The 19,913-nt window shown below is 43.9% G+C and overlaps 3 protein-coding genes and 1 long non-coding RNA gene across 10 annotated transcripts; 1 reads left to right on the plus strand and 3 right to left on the minus strand.

Annotated features, from left to right (window-relative positions):
* Nucleotides 1-142: 142 nt before the first annotated feature.
* Nucleotides 143-4,862, minus strand: LOC130540097 (alcohol dehydrogenase class-3 chain L). Of its 2 annotated transcripts, XM_057058996.1 has the most exons (9): nucleotides 4,462-4,860; nucleotides 4,110-4,211; nucleotides 3,572-3,713; nucleotides 3,412-3,499; nucleotides 3,114-3,333; nucleotides 2,057-2,317; nucleotides 1,836-1,971; nucleotides 370-508; nucleotides 143-230 (listed from the first exon to the last, which is right to left on the minus strand). In XM_057058996.1, exons 1-9 carry the CDS (start codon nucleotides 4,477-4,479, stop codon nucleotides 206-208), a joined length of 1,131 nt encoding a protein of 376 aa, XP_056914976.1. In that variant the 5' UTR covers nucleotides 4,480-4,860; the 3' UTR covers nucleotides 143-205. The 2 variants fall into 2 exon arrangements, with proteins under 2 accessions (XP_056914976.1, XP_056914977.1); XM_057058997.1 differs by lacking the exons at nucleotides 143-230; nucleotides 370-508 and adding an exon at nucleotides 1,388-1,657 and having other exon boundaries at nucleotides 1,784-1,971; nucleotides 4,462-4,862.
* Nucleotides 4,863-6,249: 1,387 nt separating this feature from the next.
* Nucleotides 6,250-10,808, minus strand: LOC130540270 (alcohol dehydrogenase 1-like). The gene is made up of 9 exons (XM_057059299.1): nucleotides 10,660-10,808; nucleotides 10,272-10,373; nucleotides 9,031-9,172; nucleotides 7,951-8,038; nucleotides 7,556-7,778; nucleotides 7,205-7,465; nucleotides 6,921-7,053; nucleotides 6,509-6,647; nucleotides 6,250-6,387 (listed from the first exon to the last, which is right to left on the minus strand). Exons 1-9 carry the CDS (start codon nucleotides 10,675-10,677, stop codon nucleotides 6,354-6,356), a joined length of 1,140 nt encoding a protein of 379 aa, XP_056915279.1. The 5' UTR covers nucleotides 10,678-10,808; the 3' UTR covers nucleotides 6,250-6,353.
* Nucleotides 10,809-12,726: 1,918 nt separating this feature from the next.
* LOC130540271 (alcohol dehydrogenase 1-like) lies at nucleotides 12,727-15,951 on the minus strand. The gene is made up of 9 exons (XM_057059300.1): nucleotides 15,802-15,951; nucleotides 15,156-15,257; nucleotides 14,914-15,055; nucleotides 14,718-14,805; nucleotides 14,384-14,603; nucleotides 14,037-14,297; nucleotides 13,841-13,973; nucleotides 12,944-13,082; nucleotides 12,727-12,848 (listed from the first exon to the last, which is right to left on the minus strand). The coding sequence occupies exons 1-9, from the start codon at nucleotides 15,817-15,819 to the stop codon at nucleotides 12,815-12,817; spliced, it is 1,137 nt and encodes a 378-aa protein (XP_056915280.1). The 5' UTR covers nucleotides 15,820-15,951; the 3' UTR covers nucleotides 12,727-12,814.
* A 904-nt stretch (nucleotides 15,952-16,855) lies between these two features.
* On the plus strand, nucleotides 16,856-19,703 carry LOC130513048 (uncharacterized). Of its 6 annotated transcripts, none has more exons than XR_008946589.1 (10): nucleotides 16,856-17,219; nucleotides 17,314-17,380; nucleotides 17,487-17,651; nucleotides 17,832-17,957; nucleotides 18,237-18,308; nucleotides 18,416-18,521; nucleotides 18,745-18,902; nucleotides 18,982-19,240; nucleotides 19,316-19,413; nucleotides 19,483-19,702. It is a non-coding gene; the product is annotated as an uncharacterized LOC130513048 (long non-coding RNA). The 6 variants fall into 6 exon arrangements; XR_008946586.1 differs by having other exon boundaries at nucleotides 19,521-19,702; XR_008946588.1 differs by having other exon boundaries at nucleotides 18,982-19,036; nucleotides 19,113-19,240; nucleotides 19,316-19,702.
* The last annotated feature ends 210 nt before the right edge of the window (nucleotides 19,704-19,913 follow it).

Below are 19,913 nucleotides of genomic sequence, written 5' to 3' on the forward strand. Positions count from 1 at the left end.
TCTAGACTTGTTTTTGAGCAATGAAAAAAAAAATCTAATGATCATCTGAACATGCAGCACTTTGGATTTTCCTGCATGCAGTGAGCAAGGGGGGGTCTAAAGGGGGGTCTAAATGCCCATTGATTGAATGAAACACACTCCATCGAGGAATTGAAAGATCATTTATTAATATCAGCTGAGTAAATCTGGAATCAAGTCATTTTTTCTAGAACTGCAGGACAACACGAATGCTGAAATATGAAGAGACCAGATTATCTGATTAGATGTGACAGACTCGATAGAAACCAGCTCAGCCTTGTCCTCAGCAGAGGGCAGCAGCGATAAATGAAGCAGAACTAATTGACCAATATGGCAATATTAAACACTTACCATTTCCCAGCATGCATTAGATCAAATCCTTCTGCCATCTTCTCAAAAGGCAGAGTGTGCGTCACAAATTCATCCACTTTGAGCTTCTTATTCATGTAGTCCTCCACGAGTTTGGGCACACCTTCAACACCCCTGTATCCTGAGAGGAAAAGAAATATTTAAAATAGAATCAACATTTGATTCAAGAAATTAATTGCTAAAATGAATTTCAAAAATGAGGAAATTAATAATTTGAGGGGTTCTCAGTTTGATCTAGTGTTACCCATAATGGCAGCAGGTGCCTTTAAAGTGCTACCACCAGGAGGAGGTGAAGTTTATTAAGCCTCCTGCTAACCTCCCTAACCCTAACCTCCCTAACCTTAACCCTCACCCTCTGCATGCTAACCCTAACCCTCACCCTCTGCATGCTAACCCTAACCCTCACCCTCTGCATGCTAAACCTAACCCTAACCCTCTGCATGCTAAACCTAACCCTCTGCATGCTAAACCTAACCTCACCCTCTGCATGCTAAACCTAACCCTCACCCTCTGCATGCTAAACCTAACCCTCACCCTCTGCATGCTAACCCTAACCTCCCTAACCTTAACCCTCACCCTCTGCATGCTAAACCTAACCCTCTGCATGCTAACCCTAACCCTCACCCTCTGCATGCTAAACCTAACCCTAACCCTCTGCATGCTAACCCTAACCCTCACCCTCTACATGCTAACCCTAACCCTTACCCTCTGCATGCTAACCCTAACCCTAACCCTCACCCTCTGCATGCTAACCCTCACCCTCTACATGCTAACCCTAACCCTAACCCTCACCCTCTGCATGCTAACCCTAACCCTCTGCATGCTAACCTTAACCCTCACCCTCTGCATGCTACCCTAACCCTCACCCTCTGTATGCTAACCCTCACCCTCTACATGCTAACCCTAACCTCACCCTCTGCATGCTAACCCTCACCCTCTACATGCTAACCCTCACCCTCTACATGCTAACCCTAACCCTCACCCTCTGCATGCTAACCCTAACCCTCACCCTCTACATGCTAACCCTCACCCTCTACATGCTAACCCAAACCCTCACCCTCTGCATGCTAACCCTAACCCTCTGCATGCTAACCTTAACCCTCACCCTCTGCATGCTAACCCTCACCCTCTGTATGCTAACCCTCACCCTCTACATGCTAACCCTAACCCTCACCCTCTGCATGCTAACCCTAACCCTCACCCTCTACATGCTAACCCTCACCCTCTACATGCTAACCCTAACCCTCACCCTCTGCATGCTAACCCTAACCTCACCCTCTGCATGCTAACCTAACCCTCACCCTCTGCATGCTAACCCTAACCCTCACCTCTACATGCTAACCCTAACCCTCACCCTCTACATGCTAACCCTCACCCTCTGCATGCTAACCCTAACCCTCAAATGACCCTTCTTCCAGCACATTTTCAAACAAGTCTTAAAGCAGCACCTCCAAAAGCAGTGCCTTTCCAGGTGCGTCCAGTCACCAGCTGGAAGGGCTTGGTCGAGATCTCCTGACCCGCTGCTGCTACACCGATGATGACGCTGGTGCCCCATCCTTTATGACAGGCCTCCAAAGCTGCCCTCTGTCACCAAGAGCAATTATCACAGCAGATAAAGGCGAATGGCTCTGCCATGTGGTGGTTAGTGCTGGATCATTTGCTCACTTACCATGATGGTCACGTTGCCCACACACTCAAAGGAGTAGTCCACGCCTCCATCTGTCATTTCTATCAGAACCTCCTGGATGGGCTTGCTGTGATCCTGTGGGTTGACCACATCTGTGGCTCCAAACTCTCGAGCGATCTTAAACTTATTAGGGTTGAGGTCAATTCCAATAATCCTGGCTGCTCCCGCTGCTTGACAGCCCATAATTGCTGCAAGGCCCAGTGCTCCCAGGCCGAACACAGCGCACGTTGAGCCAGCCTCCACCTGCAGATTTACAAGAGGCTAAATGTTAATATGAGCATGCTAAAATGCAAACATGCTAATGTCTAGGTAGTATGTTTTACAGTTTTATTTAGCTAGTGTTATTAATTAACAGTAATATAGTGATGACATCTGGCACTGATAATGTCATTAAATCTACAAGCAAAGGTTGGTTCTAATCTTATTTTATTGCACAAAAGAGATTATATGACTGGTCATTAAGACTGAGGCTCTAGGGTTAGGGTTAGGCTCTGGATGGAGTTTTAGCTTTAAAATAAATTCTTTATTAAGACTGCTTATGTGTCAAGTTTTACTTACAAGTCATACTTAACAAATGATTGTTTTTGCTAATAGTGTGTAAGATTTCAGTCAATCTAACATGTAACAATATATTGAAGGACTTTTCAGTTAAAAGCTACTTCACAGTTTTATGGTTTCAGGCAAAATTTAGGTTTATTCTCTGTGCCTAAATGTCTCTAGAGGACGCCTCTCCTATATCTGTGTAGACCAGCTACGCACATATTCTGTAAGTTAGCACTTGTTGGACAACAATAGAAAAAAGAATTCTGCCAAGTCCTTATTTGAGGTTCAACGCTGGAGGTTGGAAAGGTGAAGATCCATCCACTCGTAGCAGAGCAAATATACAAAAGTAAACAACCATCACACTCACATGGACACCTAAGGTGCACGGGCAGAAGATACCATCTCCACACAGAACGACCCCTGACCTCTGAGCTATATGATTGTGGGACCTTCCAAAGAGAACACCTGAAAATGACTAATGAGGTGCCTCGCTAACCTTGGCGGTGTTCAGAGCAGCTCCATAACCAGTGGTGATGCCACAGCCCAGTAGACATACTTTATCCAGAGGGGCCCGGTGGTCCACCTTTGCCAGGGAGATCTCCGCCACCACAGTGTACTCGGAGAACGTGCTGCAGCCCATGAAGTGGAACAGGCTCTTGCCTTTGCAGGAAAAGCGGGTGGTCCCATCTGGCATCAAGCCTTTACCCTGCGTGAGCCTGAAGAAGATGAGCTCTCACTGCTGGAAGCTGAAGCACACCCAGAACCTTCTGAGGTGCAACCTCAAATGCATTTACCTGATCTTTTGGCACAAGTTAGTCTTGGGGTGTTTGCAGAACTTGCATTCTCCACACTGTGGAATGTACAGAGGTATGACAGCATCCCCTGAAAGTCAAACAATATCTCAGGTTTGATTTGATACAGATGAGCTGCTATTAGTGAGAAAATCAGGAGAACCTGCTTCAAACTTGGTAACTCCCTCCCCAACACTCTCCACCACGCCGGCACCCTCATGGCCGAGCACCACAGGAAACACCCCCTCTGGATCAGCGCCACCCAGCGTGTAGGCGTCGGTGTGACAGATCCCTGTAGCCACAATCTGAAAGTAAAGCCCGGCCAGGTGACGAACACGGATCTGGGAACACCTTTGGGATTTATCCTGAGTGTGTTCGCTGGGTGGAGTTCTCCATTAAACATGAAAGAGCAGCTGGCATAAAATACACATAAAGTATGAATACACACAAACGATCCCAGCAATAATTGAACAGATCCTATTTCCATGCACTTGGTGCCTGCCCCTCTCATAAGTGTTACGTTTTACATTAAACATTAAACACAAACTCCACACAACCACAGATATCACAAAAGTAACACAGGACCAACGTGCATGGTCGTGACTTAGAGGGGATAAAAATAAGTTGGGAAACTTAAGGAGCAGCCATTGTTCTTGGAATATTGTGTTAAACTGTTTTACAAATTCAGCTCAATTCTTCACCTTGATGCGGACTTCCCCACGTCGAGGAGGTGCCACCTCCACCTTCTCCATTGCGAGGGGTTTTCCAGCCTCCCACGCCACTGCAGCTCTGCAAAGAATCACCTACAACAGCAGCGACAAAATATTACTACAGCAAATGGACCTAAAATATTCCAATCCTCTCCAAAAGCTTCTTCTTCTTTTCACACATAGAAAACAACAAGCTTTCCAGTTATAGACGTGCATTATAATAATAACGTAACCTTCACGTCCCGCCCACAAACACTGAAATGAGATCAAATCCTCACAGTCGCACATGCAGTGCTCCTAAATTTGCTTTAGAAGTGAATTCTAAAGAAGTGGTGGTGTTCACCTTGCCCGTGGTTGCCATGTTCTTTCACAATTCAGGTGCTCCTCCGAGGTTGAGTTCTTTCCAGAGTTTAACAAATCAGAACGTTGCCTTCCAGCCAACGACTGTGGGAGGTAAGCAAACATTTCCAATCTCTGCTTCTTTTTCCTGTTTCCTTAATGGTTTTACCTTTGTGCTTCTTAGGTGTGTTTGTTTTACAACCCTTGCAGCAATAATTCCATATTAATATGGAGATACAGCACGTGCAGCTGGATGTTAGTGCGCACAGAAGATAAGAGGGAAGGATGTTCAATCAAATGTGTATGTGGATAAAAATGCCGGGTCATAAATCAGGTCGACATGATGATTTGTGACAACAGTCCACAGCTTCAGATTCTTCAGCCTGTACATCATCGATGATCTCTCTTGGTCCGTCACCCCCCCCCCCCAACACACACACACACATCTCTCTCTCTAATTGGCAAGACATGTTAGTTACGCCATTTCCTGAGGATACTCAGAAAAGCTGGACTTACAACCTGCAATGGAGGCTGCTGGAAACGTGCCCGGGTGTGACAGAGAGAAACCCAGTGATGGCATGAGGAGATGCTGAGGACTGATACGAGGAGCCTGCTATAGCAGGACCTCTATCATCACCTGGGGCACGTGGCAGCCCCCACACATCTTCTAACCCTTCTCACCCTCAGGCAGGAGATACAGCTCACTGCATTCCAAAGACAAAGCCTCCACATTCTGAGCAGACATTGACACACACGTACACATGCGCACACAACTTAAGACAACAGTCAGGACAACCTTGCACATGTGCAGTGTAATTAGATTACAGTGAGAACCAGAACCAACCTGTAGTGAGTGGAGCTGCTGAGCCATGAGATGGAGGTGACTAACCCTAACCCCCAACCCTGTAACCCTAACCCTGTAACCCTAACCCTCTAACCCTAGCTAACCCTAACCCCCAACCCTAACCCCCTAACCCTCTAACCCTAACCCTCTAACCTCTAACCCTAACCCTCTAACCCTAACCCCCTAACCCTCTAACCCTAACCCTAACCCCCAACCCTGTAACCCTAACCCTGTAACCCTAACCCCCTAACCCTAAACCAAACCCTAACCCCCTAACCCCTAACCCTCTAACCCTAACCCTCTAACCCTAACCCCCTAACCCTCTAACCCTAACCCCCTAAACCTAACCCTAACCCTCTAACCCTAACCCCCTAACCCTAACCCTAAACCAAACCCTAACCCCCTAACCCTAAACCAACCCTAACCCCCTAACCCTCTAACCCTAACCCTCTAACCCTAACCCTCTAACCCTAACCCTAAACCAAACCCTAACCCCCTAACCCTAACCCCCTAACCCTCTAACCCTAACCCTCTAACCCTCTACCCTCTAACCCTAACCCTCTAACCCTAACCCTCTAACCCTAACCCTAACCCTCTAACCCCCTAACCCTAACCCTAAACCAAACCCTAACCCCCTAACCCTAACCCCCTAACCCTAACCCTCTAACCCTAACCCTAACCCTAACCCTCTAACCCTTCTTGTGCAGTTGTACATGTTGTAAAGTGAGGTGGGTTGTAACCAATGACCAACACAAGTTATTTAATTGACGCTCTAATCTCTGAATTATCGTCTACCGAGCTCATAGCGCATCTGTGGATTTGTCTTCTCTGCACTATTCATGCATTTACAGAGGCCTCAATTTATTCTTCCAACTCAATTATCAACCATTTTTATCCATCTTCATGACATATAACATATTTAAAGCAGCAAGGGAATTCTTTTCATCGTGTCTTTTCATGCAAGCTTGAAGCATGTTTAGATTTTATTCACATGACTACAGCTATTACTGTCAAATATCCATGAAAACGTTCATCCGGGCGGCACCGTGCTTCTATTCTGAAGCAACCTTCAACACTGTGCGAATGCTGCGGGACAAAAAGACGTGTTTCAGTCACTTTCTCGTCTGTCTAATAAACAACAGAATATCAGAATAGAAACTAAAGATTTTCCATGTTTCATCAAAAGAATTTCAGAATATAAACCAACCATTTTCCATGTTTCATCAGCTCAATTGCATCATTGATCTGATCCAAAGTCGTTTCATGTGTAATAAATTCATCCAGCATTAATTTCTTCTCCAGGTATCTTTCAACCATCAGAGGAACGCCATCCCGGCCTTTAAACCCTGCAGTCACCATTAAAATCAAAAAGATTACAATGTACAAACAAGTGGTATAGAAATGTATTTGTGTCTCTGTGTGTGTCCGACGAGCAAATTGAGGACATTTTTGTGAACTTGGGCCATTCTGGGTGGCCCATTAAATTCAGTTTGAGGCTAGAATAGGTTTAGGGTTTAGAGCTGGGTAATGTTTTATATCTATAAAAGGCTCCACAAAGATTGGAATACAAAGATGCGTTGGTTTGTGTGAGTGTGTGTCTGGTGGGATTATTTTCTCACCTCCGAATGCCGAACCCTTCCATGTGCGCCCACCGATGAGCTGAACAGGTCGTGTGGCAACATCAGCCAAATCTGTCCAACCAACGATGACACTGATGCCCCAACCCTGAACGCAAGACTCGAATGCACTACGCTGTCAATGAATGCATAAACATTAGCTTAGCAGTAAAGGAGATCATTAATCAAATCTATGAAATAAGTCATTATTACACGGCTACATTGTAGCACGCTGCCCCTCATCATTCTGGAGGAAACCCTAACCCAGGTAAATGAATTAAGCCTACCATGACTTCTACATTCCCGGTACATTCCAGGGAGAAGTCCACTCCTCCATTAGTCATCTCACTCAGCACCTGGCTGATGGGTTTATCATGATCTTTGGGATTGACAAAATCTGTAGCGCCAAACACTTTGGCCTTCTCAAACTTCTCAGGATTGATGTCCACAGCAATAATCCTCTTGGCTCCTGCAGCGTTGCAGCCCATCACTGCTGCCAGGCCCACGGCCCCCAGCCCAAACACAGCACAGGTGGAGCCTGGTTCAACCTGAGGAAAAACAGAGTTTGCTCATAGTATAAGGTTGAAATTCTTTTGATAATGATATTGTCTACATGACTGCACCTGTGGAATACACACCTTGGCAGTATTTATGGCCGCGCCATACCCAGTGCAGACCCCACAGCCCAGGAGGCAGACTTTGTCCAAAGGGGCTGCAGAATTGATCTTTGCCACAGCTAATTTATTGACCACCGTGTACTCTGCAAAGGTGCTGGTTCCTGTAAACTGCAGCAGTCTCTTGCCCTTGCAGGTAAACCTGGATTCTTCTGGGGCCATCATATTGCTGTTAGTAAAGCCAGTCCTGAAATAGAATAAAATATCCATTTATTGTAGTCACAACATGAATTCAAAAATTAAATCCTGTATTTATAATAAATTCATTAAGCAGCCTTAAAGACCTGTTTCTGTAAAACTATTTCTGTCATAAATAAAGAACTGGAAATGAAAATATAGATGATAATTCCAGGACTCACCAAGCTTTCTCACACTGGTTGGTCTTTGGGCTCTTGCAGAAGCGACACTCTCTGCACTGTCTGATGAACAGAGGAATAACTTTGTCTCCTGAAATGCAGAATGGATTGTCAGCTCATGCTCCCCCCCCCAAAAAAAAACAACAACCAGTTTTTAAAGAGCAACTTAACCCCTGGATTTTGGCTGATGTGTGGCTACGCTGGAAATGTCATGATTATGGGCAGAGCTCCTGAAGCAGTTAAGACCATCCCACCACTCCCCAATGGAATCTCAAGGTCACCAAAGGTCATCAAATCTTCTACATCTTAGCCGAGGATAGAAACTATGATAGTGATTATGGTTATCCCCGGCAGAGACTAACTCAGACTGGAAACCACTCTTACTAGTAGGCCACAATATTTTCCCATGAAATTTTACAGATCCAATGGCCAGTAGCTAACCCTAACCCTAACCCCTAACCCTAGCTAACCCTAACCCTAGCTAACCCTAACCCTAATCCTAACCCCTAACCCTAGCTAACCCTAACCCTAGCTAACCCTAACCCCTAACCCTAGCTAGCCCTAACCCTAGCTAACCCTAACCCTAGCTAACCCTAACCCTAGCTAACCCTAACCCTAAAGCCCCTGAGAGGCAATAAAGGTGCTGTTCTCCACCATGTTAACATCACAGTTAACAGTTCAAGCCAGAATCATTGAAAACTGTATAGCAATCATTCAAACAAATATGTCCTTTTTTGTACAGCTTTCATTTAATAAGTGTTTTGTCTGTAATTGGTTTCTGTAGGGTTTCAATATCAGTGTCCTTGTGCTTATTTGGAAATTTGATAACAGTCTCATAACGCTTATTCATGCTTCAGTTTAGTTTACATCAAATGTGCATTATATTGATAGTATTGAATTATTAACCCCCCTAAAGGGTTGCTTGTTGAATTTCCCTTGTTGATTCTAGAAAATAACACTACAATAATGCATGTTGACGGACACGTTAGCTCTTGTCTTGACTGGGCAGGTCTGGACTGGAATAACAAAGGTTGCATGTAGACTACCAAACATCTCAAAAATGTTCTGTCACTCCAAACTGACCTGGCTGATATTCAGTGACCCCAGGCCCAACACTCTCTACGATTCCAGCTGCCTCATGGCCAAGGACCGTTGGGAAACCTTCTTCATGCATGTTCTCCAGAAGGTGATACAGGTCTGTATGACACACGGCAGTTGCCACAATCTGCATGACACACAAGTAAACAAAATGAGACTCTTCAGAGTCAATATGCATCTTTTCTTAAATAAATCAGCGAGAAGATGTCTATAAAATCAAATATGCTATCAGACAGATAAATTCAACTCTTTTGTGCATGATTTTTTTTTGGCTTTTTCACAGTCCATGGCGGTTTTTTGTTTTTAAAAGCCACTGTTAGCATTCTTTGGTTCAGTGTCTTTTCCTGAGGTGAAGTAGTGGACGTGCAGAATCGTGCTAGGTGCTTGTTTCTCAGGTGGAGGATCATGTTTGTCGCGTTGAAGGCGCAGCTTTCCTCCCCACTACGTGAAATCCTCATTTTGCAGACATTGCACGTTGCTGTCGCTCTGCCTTCACTCTTCAGTTTAAAAATATTTCAAAATGGTTGATGTTTGATTGGTTCTTTTGATGTTGTCAGCTTTCCTTATGCTCCGGCGGTATCAATTGTCAATTCTATATAGTAGTATTCTATGTCGTTTTAACAACATGGACAATGGGCAGGACAATGTAAAGTTACATATACATCAGTGATCTGGATCTTTTGCACCAAACTTCCAAATTTCAGATCACATGATAAGACCGGGTACACCCGCGAGAACGATCCCTCCCAGTATGCGTGGATAGAGTCCCTCCCAGTACACAGGGTCTGTTTTCGTTTGCTGTGGCCAATGCATACTTGCAACAGATCTCACAAAATCTGAACTAACCAAAAAGGACTAGAAGAGATCATTACTGTTGTGGAAATAAAACTGTGGTTAACTGGCTACTGCTGCTCTTTTTATTTAGTGGAGCATCACATGAAATAGCATAATTTCCCCACTCTGAAGTTGAAATAATACACAAACTGGTAGTATTTCATTAACCTACATGTGGTTTTAATGAAAAATAGGGCTAAAAATTGACTCAGGTTTGCCATGTGTACAGCCTTTAGTCATACGGATTGACAGAGAGTTATAGACTCAAAGGTCAAGTTACAGGATTATGAGAAATGTGTCCAAAGTTTGTCCGTGTTAAAAGTTGAAAATATTTGCTTTAGCATTCAGCCTTTGTCTCTCATTCATGTGTTATTAGTAAATGTCTCTCTCACCTTGATGCGGATCTCATTGGTCTCTGGTGGAGCAACCTCAATCTCTTCAATCACCAAAGGCTTGTTGGGCTCCCAAGCCACAGCAGCCTTACATTTAATGATCTAGTGGATAACGACAGCACATAGAATTGACGAATGAATGAAAAAAACCATGGTCATCTGCTATGCTGTTTAACTCTACTACTATAGTGAGATTCTGAAATGATAGTTAATGTAGCTCGAATGTTGCATAAACCAAAAGGAATGCAGTGAAACATTCAGATCATGTGTTGAATATAGCAACCATCTCAAAACTGACGCGCGTGAAAGCATCTGTTCATAATGTTTTAAAAATACACGCAAGTGTCAAATGTAATATAAATACAAAGGCAGGATGAACTATGTTTACCGTCCCAGCTGTCGCCATGTTCCCTGAAAAGAAGAGAAAAAAGAAGTCAGAGTGATGAAGAGGTTAAAAGGGAAAGACCCCAGTGGGCAGGGCTGCAACTGGCCTAGCCTCCTGACGAAAGCCTACGTACCCTCCCAGGTCAATGATGTGATCATTCTGTGACCTCAATATACCCAACCTCAGAGCCTGTTAGTTATCAGGTGGCTCAAAGGTTGATCTTGCCTTCTTTTCAACAATCTGGCTGTCAGAATTTTCCTGTTGGACCAAGTTTACTTAATAATTAACATCTACAGTCCTTGACTACATGTAAAAAACTTTAGTCATGATGCCAACCATTTTTAATTAAAAGCCCTACCACCTGTCTTAAGTGCTACAAAAATCCAGTTACTAGCAAAAAAGGTAGCTGATATTGATTTCCTTGAATCCTTATTTCCAAAAACTGTAATTGGTAAATCTGAGGAGGTGGGGCTGGACTTTATACCAGCTCCCCCTGGGCAAGAGGCAGGGTGGACTCTACTGAGGTTTCTAGACAATTCCAAAGAAAGTGTGACTGTGTGCGTCCTCCTCTGGCCCATCCCTTCCCTTGCCTAATACCCCACCCAACCAAATTCAATACATATATATGTCCAGCAGCCCCCCCCCCCCCCCCCCCCCCCACACACACAAACACACATTTGTGATCATGAAATGCCAATTTGAAGCTGATTTGACTGATGACTGATTTTATTGAGGGTGGGCTTGTTAGAACCACAAGACTTTCAAATATATATGTGTCAAAGGTCCATAAATGATCTTAAAGGATGTAGGAAAAACAATGAGTTTTTCATCATACTACATTTTAGGTCATGATGGCTACATTTTGAAGTCTGAATGGTGTTTCTAGGTGAATATATGGCAGAGCTGTGGGCCCTTAAATAGGGGTCAAATTACGTGCACTTTTTGAGCCCTGTCCTATTAGTTAACAAGGGATTTTTTGGCCACGAAAGCCCTGGTGTCTCAGCCCTCAATAGTCATAGCACAAGATTCCCAGAATTTAGACAGGTTGAGCTAAAATTTGGTGTGGGTACGACAAACCATGTAGGAGGAGATATCAGACAAACTTTACGACGGAATACTCAATTATTTTTTAAAAAGCATTTCCTGTTTAGGTGTCGAACTGGAGGCTTTTCAGGGATTACTTGAAGGGTGTAGTAGTAATGGGTTTGATGCATCGAAACAAAATCCAAAGCCCGTCATGAACGTTTTGGTGCATGTTTGATTAATGTGAGACCTACGGTTCATGAGTGGTTAGGGTTTTAGTGACCGAGCTCCATGAATTGTAACCTGTGCCTAGTAGGCACTAAGGATGGGCGGATCGATCCCGTGGTATCGATATATCAACACTCACAAGCTACTCATTTGGTATGGATTTTCTTTTATAAATATCGATACTAACTAAAAAAAATAAAATTGGGGGTGTATGCATGACTTTCCGCCGTTTTAGATCGCCCATCCTTAGTAGGCACACAGAATTATGGCATTTTTCAGCTATTCAAAGTGTGAGTATATCAACTAGACAATTCTGTTTTGTGTTTTACTCCTCGTGTTACGGTATTATGCATGATTTGATTTGAGTCTGTCTACACGTTATGCTCCATCTCAAGGAAAAGACCTCTTTACGGTTAGTAAATGAAGAAGGCTGCTTGCACATTGTGGCAAGTGATACGGATACACTTTATCTCTGGCATGTTTTTATTGTACACAAAGAAGGTCCAGCAACGCTTCCCCTATGCTCGTGTGCACACACACGTATGTGTTTACTCATTAGCCACTATGCTATATATCAAAATGTAACTGCATTAAATGGTGGATCTAGGTTTTTGTTTATAGAAAGCAGCCTTTCTAGCGATTTAGGGCCTGCTTCCTCCTGTTTATACAATGGGGGTAAATAAGTCTATAGTCTCACTTTTCCCAAGGTAAAACACTCCATTTCAAGTCCATTCATTTAAATCTTTAGTGTTTTGTTCCCCCCATATTTTATGGTAAGTAGGGGAGTCAAAGGGTATAAAAAAAGAATAAACCACTCAATCTGTGCATGGTTTTATTGTGTTCATTGTTTATCTTGTGTGACATTGTGTTAACAGGATGCTCCTGTTCCCATTTCTTGATTCACTTCTTATTCTGAAGAAACGCTCAGAACTGTCCGGATGCTAGGAAGCAACAACAGCAGAGAGTTAGAAGATTAGTATGTTAGGGTTAGCCTGTTATTTCTCTGTGATAACCACAAGTAGTAAGTAAAATCCACCATTTGCCATGTTTCATCAGCTCAATGGCATCATTGACCTGATTCAAGGCCATTTTATGAGTAATGAACTCATCCAGCTTCACTTTCTTATCCAGGTATGCTTTAACCATCTGAGGCACGCCATCCTTACTTTTAAACCCTGTGTGACAAAGAACATAAGCATTCATCATTAGATCAGATTTGTGTGTCAGGGTTCATCTCCGTGACTATGGTGAAATTTTATCTGCCTGATTAAATCATCACTGCAGATTAAACACATATAAACTGGCATTGCAGGGGGTTAATAAACACACTGTTTGATAAGGATTCTTGTTCACAATATTTATTGCAAGAGTCTTTCTTACTGCTACCTATGATGCTTTTCAGGAACTTACATAGTTGTCACCACTTCTATGCTACTAGTAGCTGAGGCTGCCCAGGACATCAGTATAATTCACTAAAACATTCTCTTTTCACCTCTCTAGGCCATGGCTGCTCCCTCAATCAGTATTAGATAACTCTAATTCTACTTTCAGCTTGGCTTGTCTCTTCTTGATCTCTCTCAACGATCTACCATTGTTGCTGGCTGCAGAGATTAAAGCTGACCTGATCAAATTAGATTTGCATTCCCTTCAAAACGATCACAAGCGTGACTACATAGTCACCACATTATAATTTGGTACTCATTTTGTTCTCCTCCATCTCCCTTTCTACTTCTCTACTTGACCCCCTCTTTTAGGACATTAAAGTGAAGAAATGCAACAATGAAAAGAATGAGTATAGCTCAACTATCCTAGAGACCTGAGTTTCCATTTGGGCCAAGGTTTTCTCATCTTTAACAAAACACAAAGGGAAACGTCATGCTTACTTTATAGAGACCAATATATTTAAGGTTTCCAGCATCTATGATTGTCTCACCTCCAAACAGAGAGCCCTTCCATGTGCGTCCAGCAATCAGCTGAATGGGTCGAGCAGAGAAGTTGTCCTTGTCTGTCCAGCCAACAACAACGCTCATGCCCCAACCTTTCACACAAGATTCCAAAGCATCCCGCTAGACAGGAAATGTGGGATTATTGCATACAGTCCTCATTCACTGAGAAGGTGTCTGTCTTACCATAACAGCCACATTTCCAACACATTCCAGGGAGAAGTCCACTCCTCCATTAGTCATCTCACTCAGCACCTGGCTGATGGGTTTATCATGATCTTTGGGATTGACAAAATCTGTAGCGCCAAACACTTTGGCCTTCTCAAACTTCTCAGGATTGATATCCACAGCAATAATCTTCTTGGCTCCTGCAGCGTTGCAGCCCATCACTGCTGCCAGGCCCACGGCCCCCAGCCCAAACACAGCACAGGTGGAGCCTGGTTCAACCTGAAATGAAACATGTCAGTAATGCTCAGTACACCTTGGAAAAACTGGAAAGCCACTACCTGAAATCAGCAAATGCAACAATATACCTTGGCAGTATTGACCGCAGCTCCATAACCCGTGCAGATCCCACACCCCAGAAGACAGACTTTATCCAGTGGAGCCGCAGGGTCAATCTTTGCCACAGCTACCTGGTTCATCACAGTGTACTCAGAGAATGTACTGGTTCCCATGAACTGTAACACCTTCTTTCCTCTACAGGTGAACCTGGATTCTTCTGGAGCCATCACATCATATTTATCAGCAGCCCTGGAGAGAATATAATGCATGAATATACTATATGGAAAATAAAAGCAGATGAAAACATTATCAAAAAGTAATGCTGCATTCAAGAACAGAGTGTCTGAAAAAATGTGAGCTCACCATCCTTTCTCACACTGGTTGGTTTTGGGACTTTTGCAAAACCGACACTGTCGACACTGGGAGATAAACAGAGGGATCACTTTGTCTCCTGAAATGTAGAAACAACTTTTGAATGGGCACATCACATGAAATAGAATTTGCTTGGCTGAATGCCATACAGGAAAAGAACAGACTGTCATTCCAAATTTTAGTTTACCTGGCTGAAATTCAGTGACCCCTGGCCCGATGCTCTCTACGATTCCGGCTCCTTCGTGCCCAAGGACAGCTGGGAAACCATCTTTGTGCATGCCTTCAAACAGGTGATACAGGTCCGTGTGGCACACCCCAGTGGCCACAATCTGCACCAAAGACAGCAACCACAGATGGAAATATTTTGTGCAAGTTCAGTTCAGGAAACTTGGTAACAGTAGCTTGAGCACCATCTTGAACGTCTCTCACCTTGATGCGGATCTCATTCGATTGAGGGGGAGCAACTTCAATCTCCTCAATCACCACAGGCTTGTTTGGCTCCCAGGCAACTGCTGCCCTGCACTTTATGATCTAAAGGGTAACGAAATATAAACAAATACTTTACACTATGTACAGGTGATAAAGTTGTTGATTTTCATAATTTATTCAAGAATGATTTACAATTTCTCATGCACACACAGCGTAATTGAGTACAAAATAAGTACAAAACAAGCTGAGATGATCAATTCAACAGCTGCACCAAATTCCTGCACATTTTATCTCTCTTGGACAAATTTCCCCTCATATGTGCCAAAAAAAACAAAACGGTTTCAATCTTTGAGCCAAGCCAAACAGGACACGTGATGTTTTTCTGAAGCCAGTTATGCAATCTAATTCCATTTCAGTTTATTTAGTAACGTATGCTTTGCTGTACAAATAACAACTGTAATATAAAGAGACATGTTTACCACCAGATGTGAGCACTGACACGTGTCAAGGTTTTTTTTTTCAATTAAAATCAGTTAACAAAAGGATACCAATTTTGATTTTGTTATTCTTCTTTATTGCATTGCACTCATACTAAACCCTAAACATCAGGTTATTAAAACCATGCAACATTAAATTCTGCACCCACCTTTCCAGCTGTGGTCATTCTTGCAGGGAAGTAACAAAAAACTAAAATGGAATCAACCAGAGTTGAAGAAAAGAAGGAGGAGTGACGTTTGACTTGCCATTTATATAGAGTGTGTGATCCTTCAGTGGGGCAGGGCCTTGTTGTCCACTCCTTAAATTGTTGGCAGTGGATATGTACCAAAGTTAACACTGTTGTCGTTGTTACTTTTCATACATAGTTTGCTTGTTTGTGTAGTTGTAGGTTTGTTGCTTTAAATATTAAATTCAGGGTTAGGGTCAAAATCAAATTAAAAAAGATCTTCATTAGGATTGTATCGCATGCTTCACAGTTGGAGTTATTAAGTCATCAAATTGATTGGGACATTTGTAACCACTCAGATAAGATGCAGAGGAATCATCTTACAGCACAAAGGGCACAAGTTAGGGTTAGGAAAAAGGTTAGGGTTAGAGGGTTAGGGTTAGAGTTAGGAAAGATTGAGGGTAGGGTTAGGAAAAGGGGTTAGGGTTAGGATTAAGTTAGGGTTAGGATTAGGGTTAGGGTTAGGAACGATTGAGGTTAGAGTTAGGAAAAGGGGTTAAGGTTAGAGGTTCGGGTTAGAAAACATTCAGATTAGGTTAGGGTTAGGTGAATGACGTATACACTCAAGGACTCTCACTACCCTGACCATCGTCAGCATAGTTCTTACGAGAGCCCCCAGCCAGGCACTGGCCGACGCATGTTAGTCCCAAGTTCAATTCCCACCTGCCCACAGGTACCACATCAGAAGGGGACAGCAAGAAGAACTGATAAAGTGTGCCAGAGTAAAAGTAGGTCCATGTCCCGTAGATGCGTATACCAAGGTGGGTTCGGGGTTTTGGGGTAAGGGTTAGGGTTAGGGGTTAGGGTTAGGGTTAGAGGGTTAGGGTTAGGGTTAGAGGGTTAGGGTTAGGGTAGGGTTAGGTTAGGGTTAGGGTTAGGGTTAGGTTAGGGTTAGGGTTAGGTTAGGTTAGGTTAGGGTTAGGGTTAGGTTAGGATTAGGGTTAGAGGGTTAGGGTTAGGGTTAGGGTAGGGTTAGGGTTAGGTTTTTAAGGTTAGGAACTCTGGCGCCGCGAAGCGGCGTCAGAGTTCAGTGCACGGGCCATCACTTATGTCAGGCCAGGATCGGCTCATTTTAGGTTCAGGCCCCCCGGAACTTGTGTGCCCAATTTAAGGATCCAGCGCCGTTCAGCCCGGATCCGCTGGACAGTGGACCACATGGGGTCATGCTCAATGACCGTTGCTTGAAGCGACGGCCATCCGTGGTTTAGAAAATGATTCACCAGCGGGGTGTGGGTTTCCTTTTTTCTAAGTATGTTATATCTATGTTGGGTAAACCGCAGGAGGAGGGTGTTTCTGGTCTCCCCAACATACTGAATGCCACACACCCCGCAAGTGATCAGGTAAACACAATTTCTTGTGTGGGGACTTCCATGGGTTTCCCCCTTAAAAACATCCTTGTGTACCTGGCTCCGTATCCACACTCTGTGTTTGTAGAATTCACCGCGGCTTCGGGACGCTGCCGTCGGAAGAGGCCTTATTTTGGCCTTGACCAACAGGTCCCGTAAGTTTTTGTTTTTTCTATATGCCGCGATGATTCTGCAGTCCGAGAAGGTGGAGTGGTTGCTCAGGATTTTTGAAAAATTGTTTTTGATGTTTTTCATTAGTAGGGTGGCCGGAAAGGAATATGTCGTCACCAGGGGAACTACAGAGGACACGTGGACCGGCTTTGTCTCGAGGAACTCTCTGAGAGCCTGTCTCCTGAAGGACCTCGAGTATCCTCTGGTGGAGAGAGCCCGGAACAGTGTCCTGGTGGCCTCCATGAAATCTCCCTGGTGCGTACATATCCTGTGGAATCTCAATAGTTGAGATTTTAGCAGGCCTTTAAAAATATGCTTAGGGTGGAAACTGCTCCGATGCAGCAGCGCATGCGAGTCAGTTTCCTTAAAGAACACCTTTATATCAAGGTTATTCGTGGCATTAAATTTCTCCCCTTTAAATGTGGTTGTGTCCAGGAAGTCCACCGACACACTGTTTATGGTGGACTTAAGTTTGATGGATGGATTGTGCCGGTTGAGTGAATTGAGGAATTCCCCAAATTCCTCCTGTGTGTGATGCCAAACACCCCAAATGTCATCCAGGTACCTAAAATAATGTAAGGGCTTTTTTCCACAAGCCGCCAACGCCGATGTCTCCCACTCAGCCATAAAAATGTTGGCGTAGGCTGGTGCAAATTTTTTGCCCATTGCCGTTCCCTTAATTTGTAAATAAAATTTGTTATCAAATTGAAAATCGTTTCGTCTCAAATTAATATCAAGGAGTTGGAGAAGCTCCTTTTCCGGTCGTTTTTTATTTGGGAATTTAGAGAAAATGTTTTTCACCGCCTGGATGCCTTCATTTATGTCAATATTTGTGTACAGGCTGTCAATGTCCAGGGTGAATAAAAATGAATTGGAGGGAACGTGCAATTTGGAGACTTTTTGGATGAAGTCGTAAGTATCCTGAATGTATGAGGGGTGCTTGCATGAGAGGGGATTTAAGAAATAATCAATGTACTCCGCCGTGTGGTAAGTTTCACTGTCACAATCACTCACAATAGGGCGGCCCGGAGGAATGATGTGCGGCCTGCTCCACTTGGCCGGATCCTTATGGATTTTAGGGAGTAAATAAAAAAGTCTGGCCCTGGGCTGTGGATTCCCCATCAGGTATTTATGTTGTTTCTTGTTTATAAATTTTTTCTCTAAAATTGTTGATGATCTGCTCCACCAATTTAGTTGTTTCCAGATAGATAGGTTTGTCCAATTCTTTGTAATAATTCACATCTTCTAATTGTCTCCTGCCTTCCCATAGGTATTGTTCCCTGTCCATAATTACCACTGCGCTGCCTTTGTCTGCCGGCTTTATGATAATATTGATATTTTGTCTCAGCTCCTGCAGGGCTGTGGCCTCCTCATGGCTAAGGTTAGGCATCACCCTGCAGGGCTGGAATTTATGGTCAAAATATTGTTTGTCCGCTGTGATCAGCGTCTGGACTTCTGGGGGCAGTGTGTCCATGGACGGAGTCCAAGTGGATCTGGGAGTGAACGGTGGGGGCTCAGAATCACCATCCATTCCGCTATTTTGAAAATGGGATGCCAATTTAAGTCTCCTGTGGTATTGCTGCAGGTCCCATCTAGCCTGCTCCAGGAGATCCTTGTTGGTCCCTTTTGTTGGGATAAATGTGAGTCCCCTGTTTAATAATTTGAATTGTGGTTTTGTTAATTTAAATTTCTTAGCCAAAACAATGACGTTTTTAGACCCCTCCTGAAAAGGCAGGCTTATGGGGTCTGGCAGTTTACATGGTCAAACCAGTGTTGGAGCATGTTTCTGGCTGTGGCCCTCGTCCAATGGACGTGGTCATTGAGCGTTGAGAAGAGATGGGAAGGTAAAAGAGGGATGAAGAGACAGTTTTTCCTAATTTGTGAATTTAGAAATTTAAGGTTTCTTTGTTCTTTTGCAGGGAGGAGGCTGGAAAAGTTAACCAGCGGCACCCAAATCCCCGCGCTGGGAAAGCGCTCATCTGCCGTTTCGACCGCCGCTCTCATTTGGGCAGACAAGGTGAGTCTTTCCTTCTGAGAGCGATTGTTAAGGGCAAAGGCCAAGATGACGTGCTCCACCTCTGTGTAGACTGTGGCCTTTTTTATGATCTCCTGTGCATGTCTAAGGTTTGCCCCTGGGTAACTCTCCACCTGCAGTTGGTCATTTGTAAATGGGGGGAATCTGCTCAGATTGGAGTCCCCCAGAATGAGCCACTTTTTAGTAACACTCAGGCCCCAATCCTGCATTTTGTTATTTGTGTGGATGTGTCTGGTGGCTCTGCGTGTCTCCGGTTCAGGTGAGTAAGGTTGTTGGGGTTTTTTTTTACATCCATTTTAGTTAAAGTTAAATGTCCACCACCCTAAGGTGGTGGGGTGTCCAAAAATTGAGGCTCTTATGGCCTTAGTTGCGATCAGCCTGGTGCCGCGACGTTTCGGCCAGTTTTGGCCTTCATCAGGCGGGCTGATCTTTTAAATATGGTGGCCCCTTGGCCGTCAACATAAAAATGGTCCCGTTGCTTT

This window comes from Takifugu flavidus, chromosome 16 (genome assembly GCF_003711565.1).
Source record: "Takifugu flavidus isolate HTHZ2018 chromosome 16, ASM371156v2, whole genome shotgun sequence".
NCBI lineage: Eukaryota > Metazoa > Chordata > Actinopteri > Tetraodontiformes > Tetraodontidae > Takifugu > Takifugu flavidus.

What these genes read in the sequence shown, in the direction of transcription:
- LOC130540097 (XM_057058996.1), bottom strand. An exon ending in AACTTGTGCCAAAAGATCAG is followed by an intron (nt 3,334 to 3,411) that starts GTAAATGCATTT and finishes CATCTTCTTCAG; the next exon opens with GCTCACGCAGGGTAAAGGCT. An exon ending in CTGCTCTGAACACCGCCAAG is followed by an intron (nt 2,318 to 3,113) that starts GTTAGCGAGGCA and finishes GTAAATCTGCAG; the next exon opens with GTGGAGGCTGGCTCAACGTG.
- LOC130540270 (XM_057059299.1), bottom strand. An exon ending in CGGCCATAAATACTGCCAAG is followed by an intron (nt 7,466 to 7,555) that starts GTGTGTATTCCA and finishes GTTTTTCCTCAG; the next exon opens with GTTGAACCAGGCTCCACCTG. An exon ending in GAAGGGTTCGGCATTCGGAG is followed by an intron (nt 6,648 to 6,920) that starts GTGAGAAAATAA and finishes TGGTGACTGCAG; the next exon opens with GGTTTAAAGGCCGGGATGGC.
- LOC130540271 (XM_057059300.1), bottom strand. An exon ending in AACCAGTGTGAGAAAGGATG is followed by an intron (nt 14,604 to 14,717) that starts GTGAGCTCACAT and finishes TATTCTCTCCAG; the next exon opens with GGCTGCTGATAAATATGATG. An exon ending in CTGATGAAACATGGCAAATG is followed by an intron (nt 12,849 to 12,943) that starts GTGGATTTTACT and finishes GTTGCTTCCTAG; the next exon opens with CATCCGGACAGTTCTGAGCG.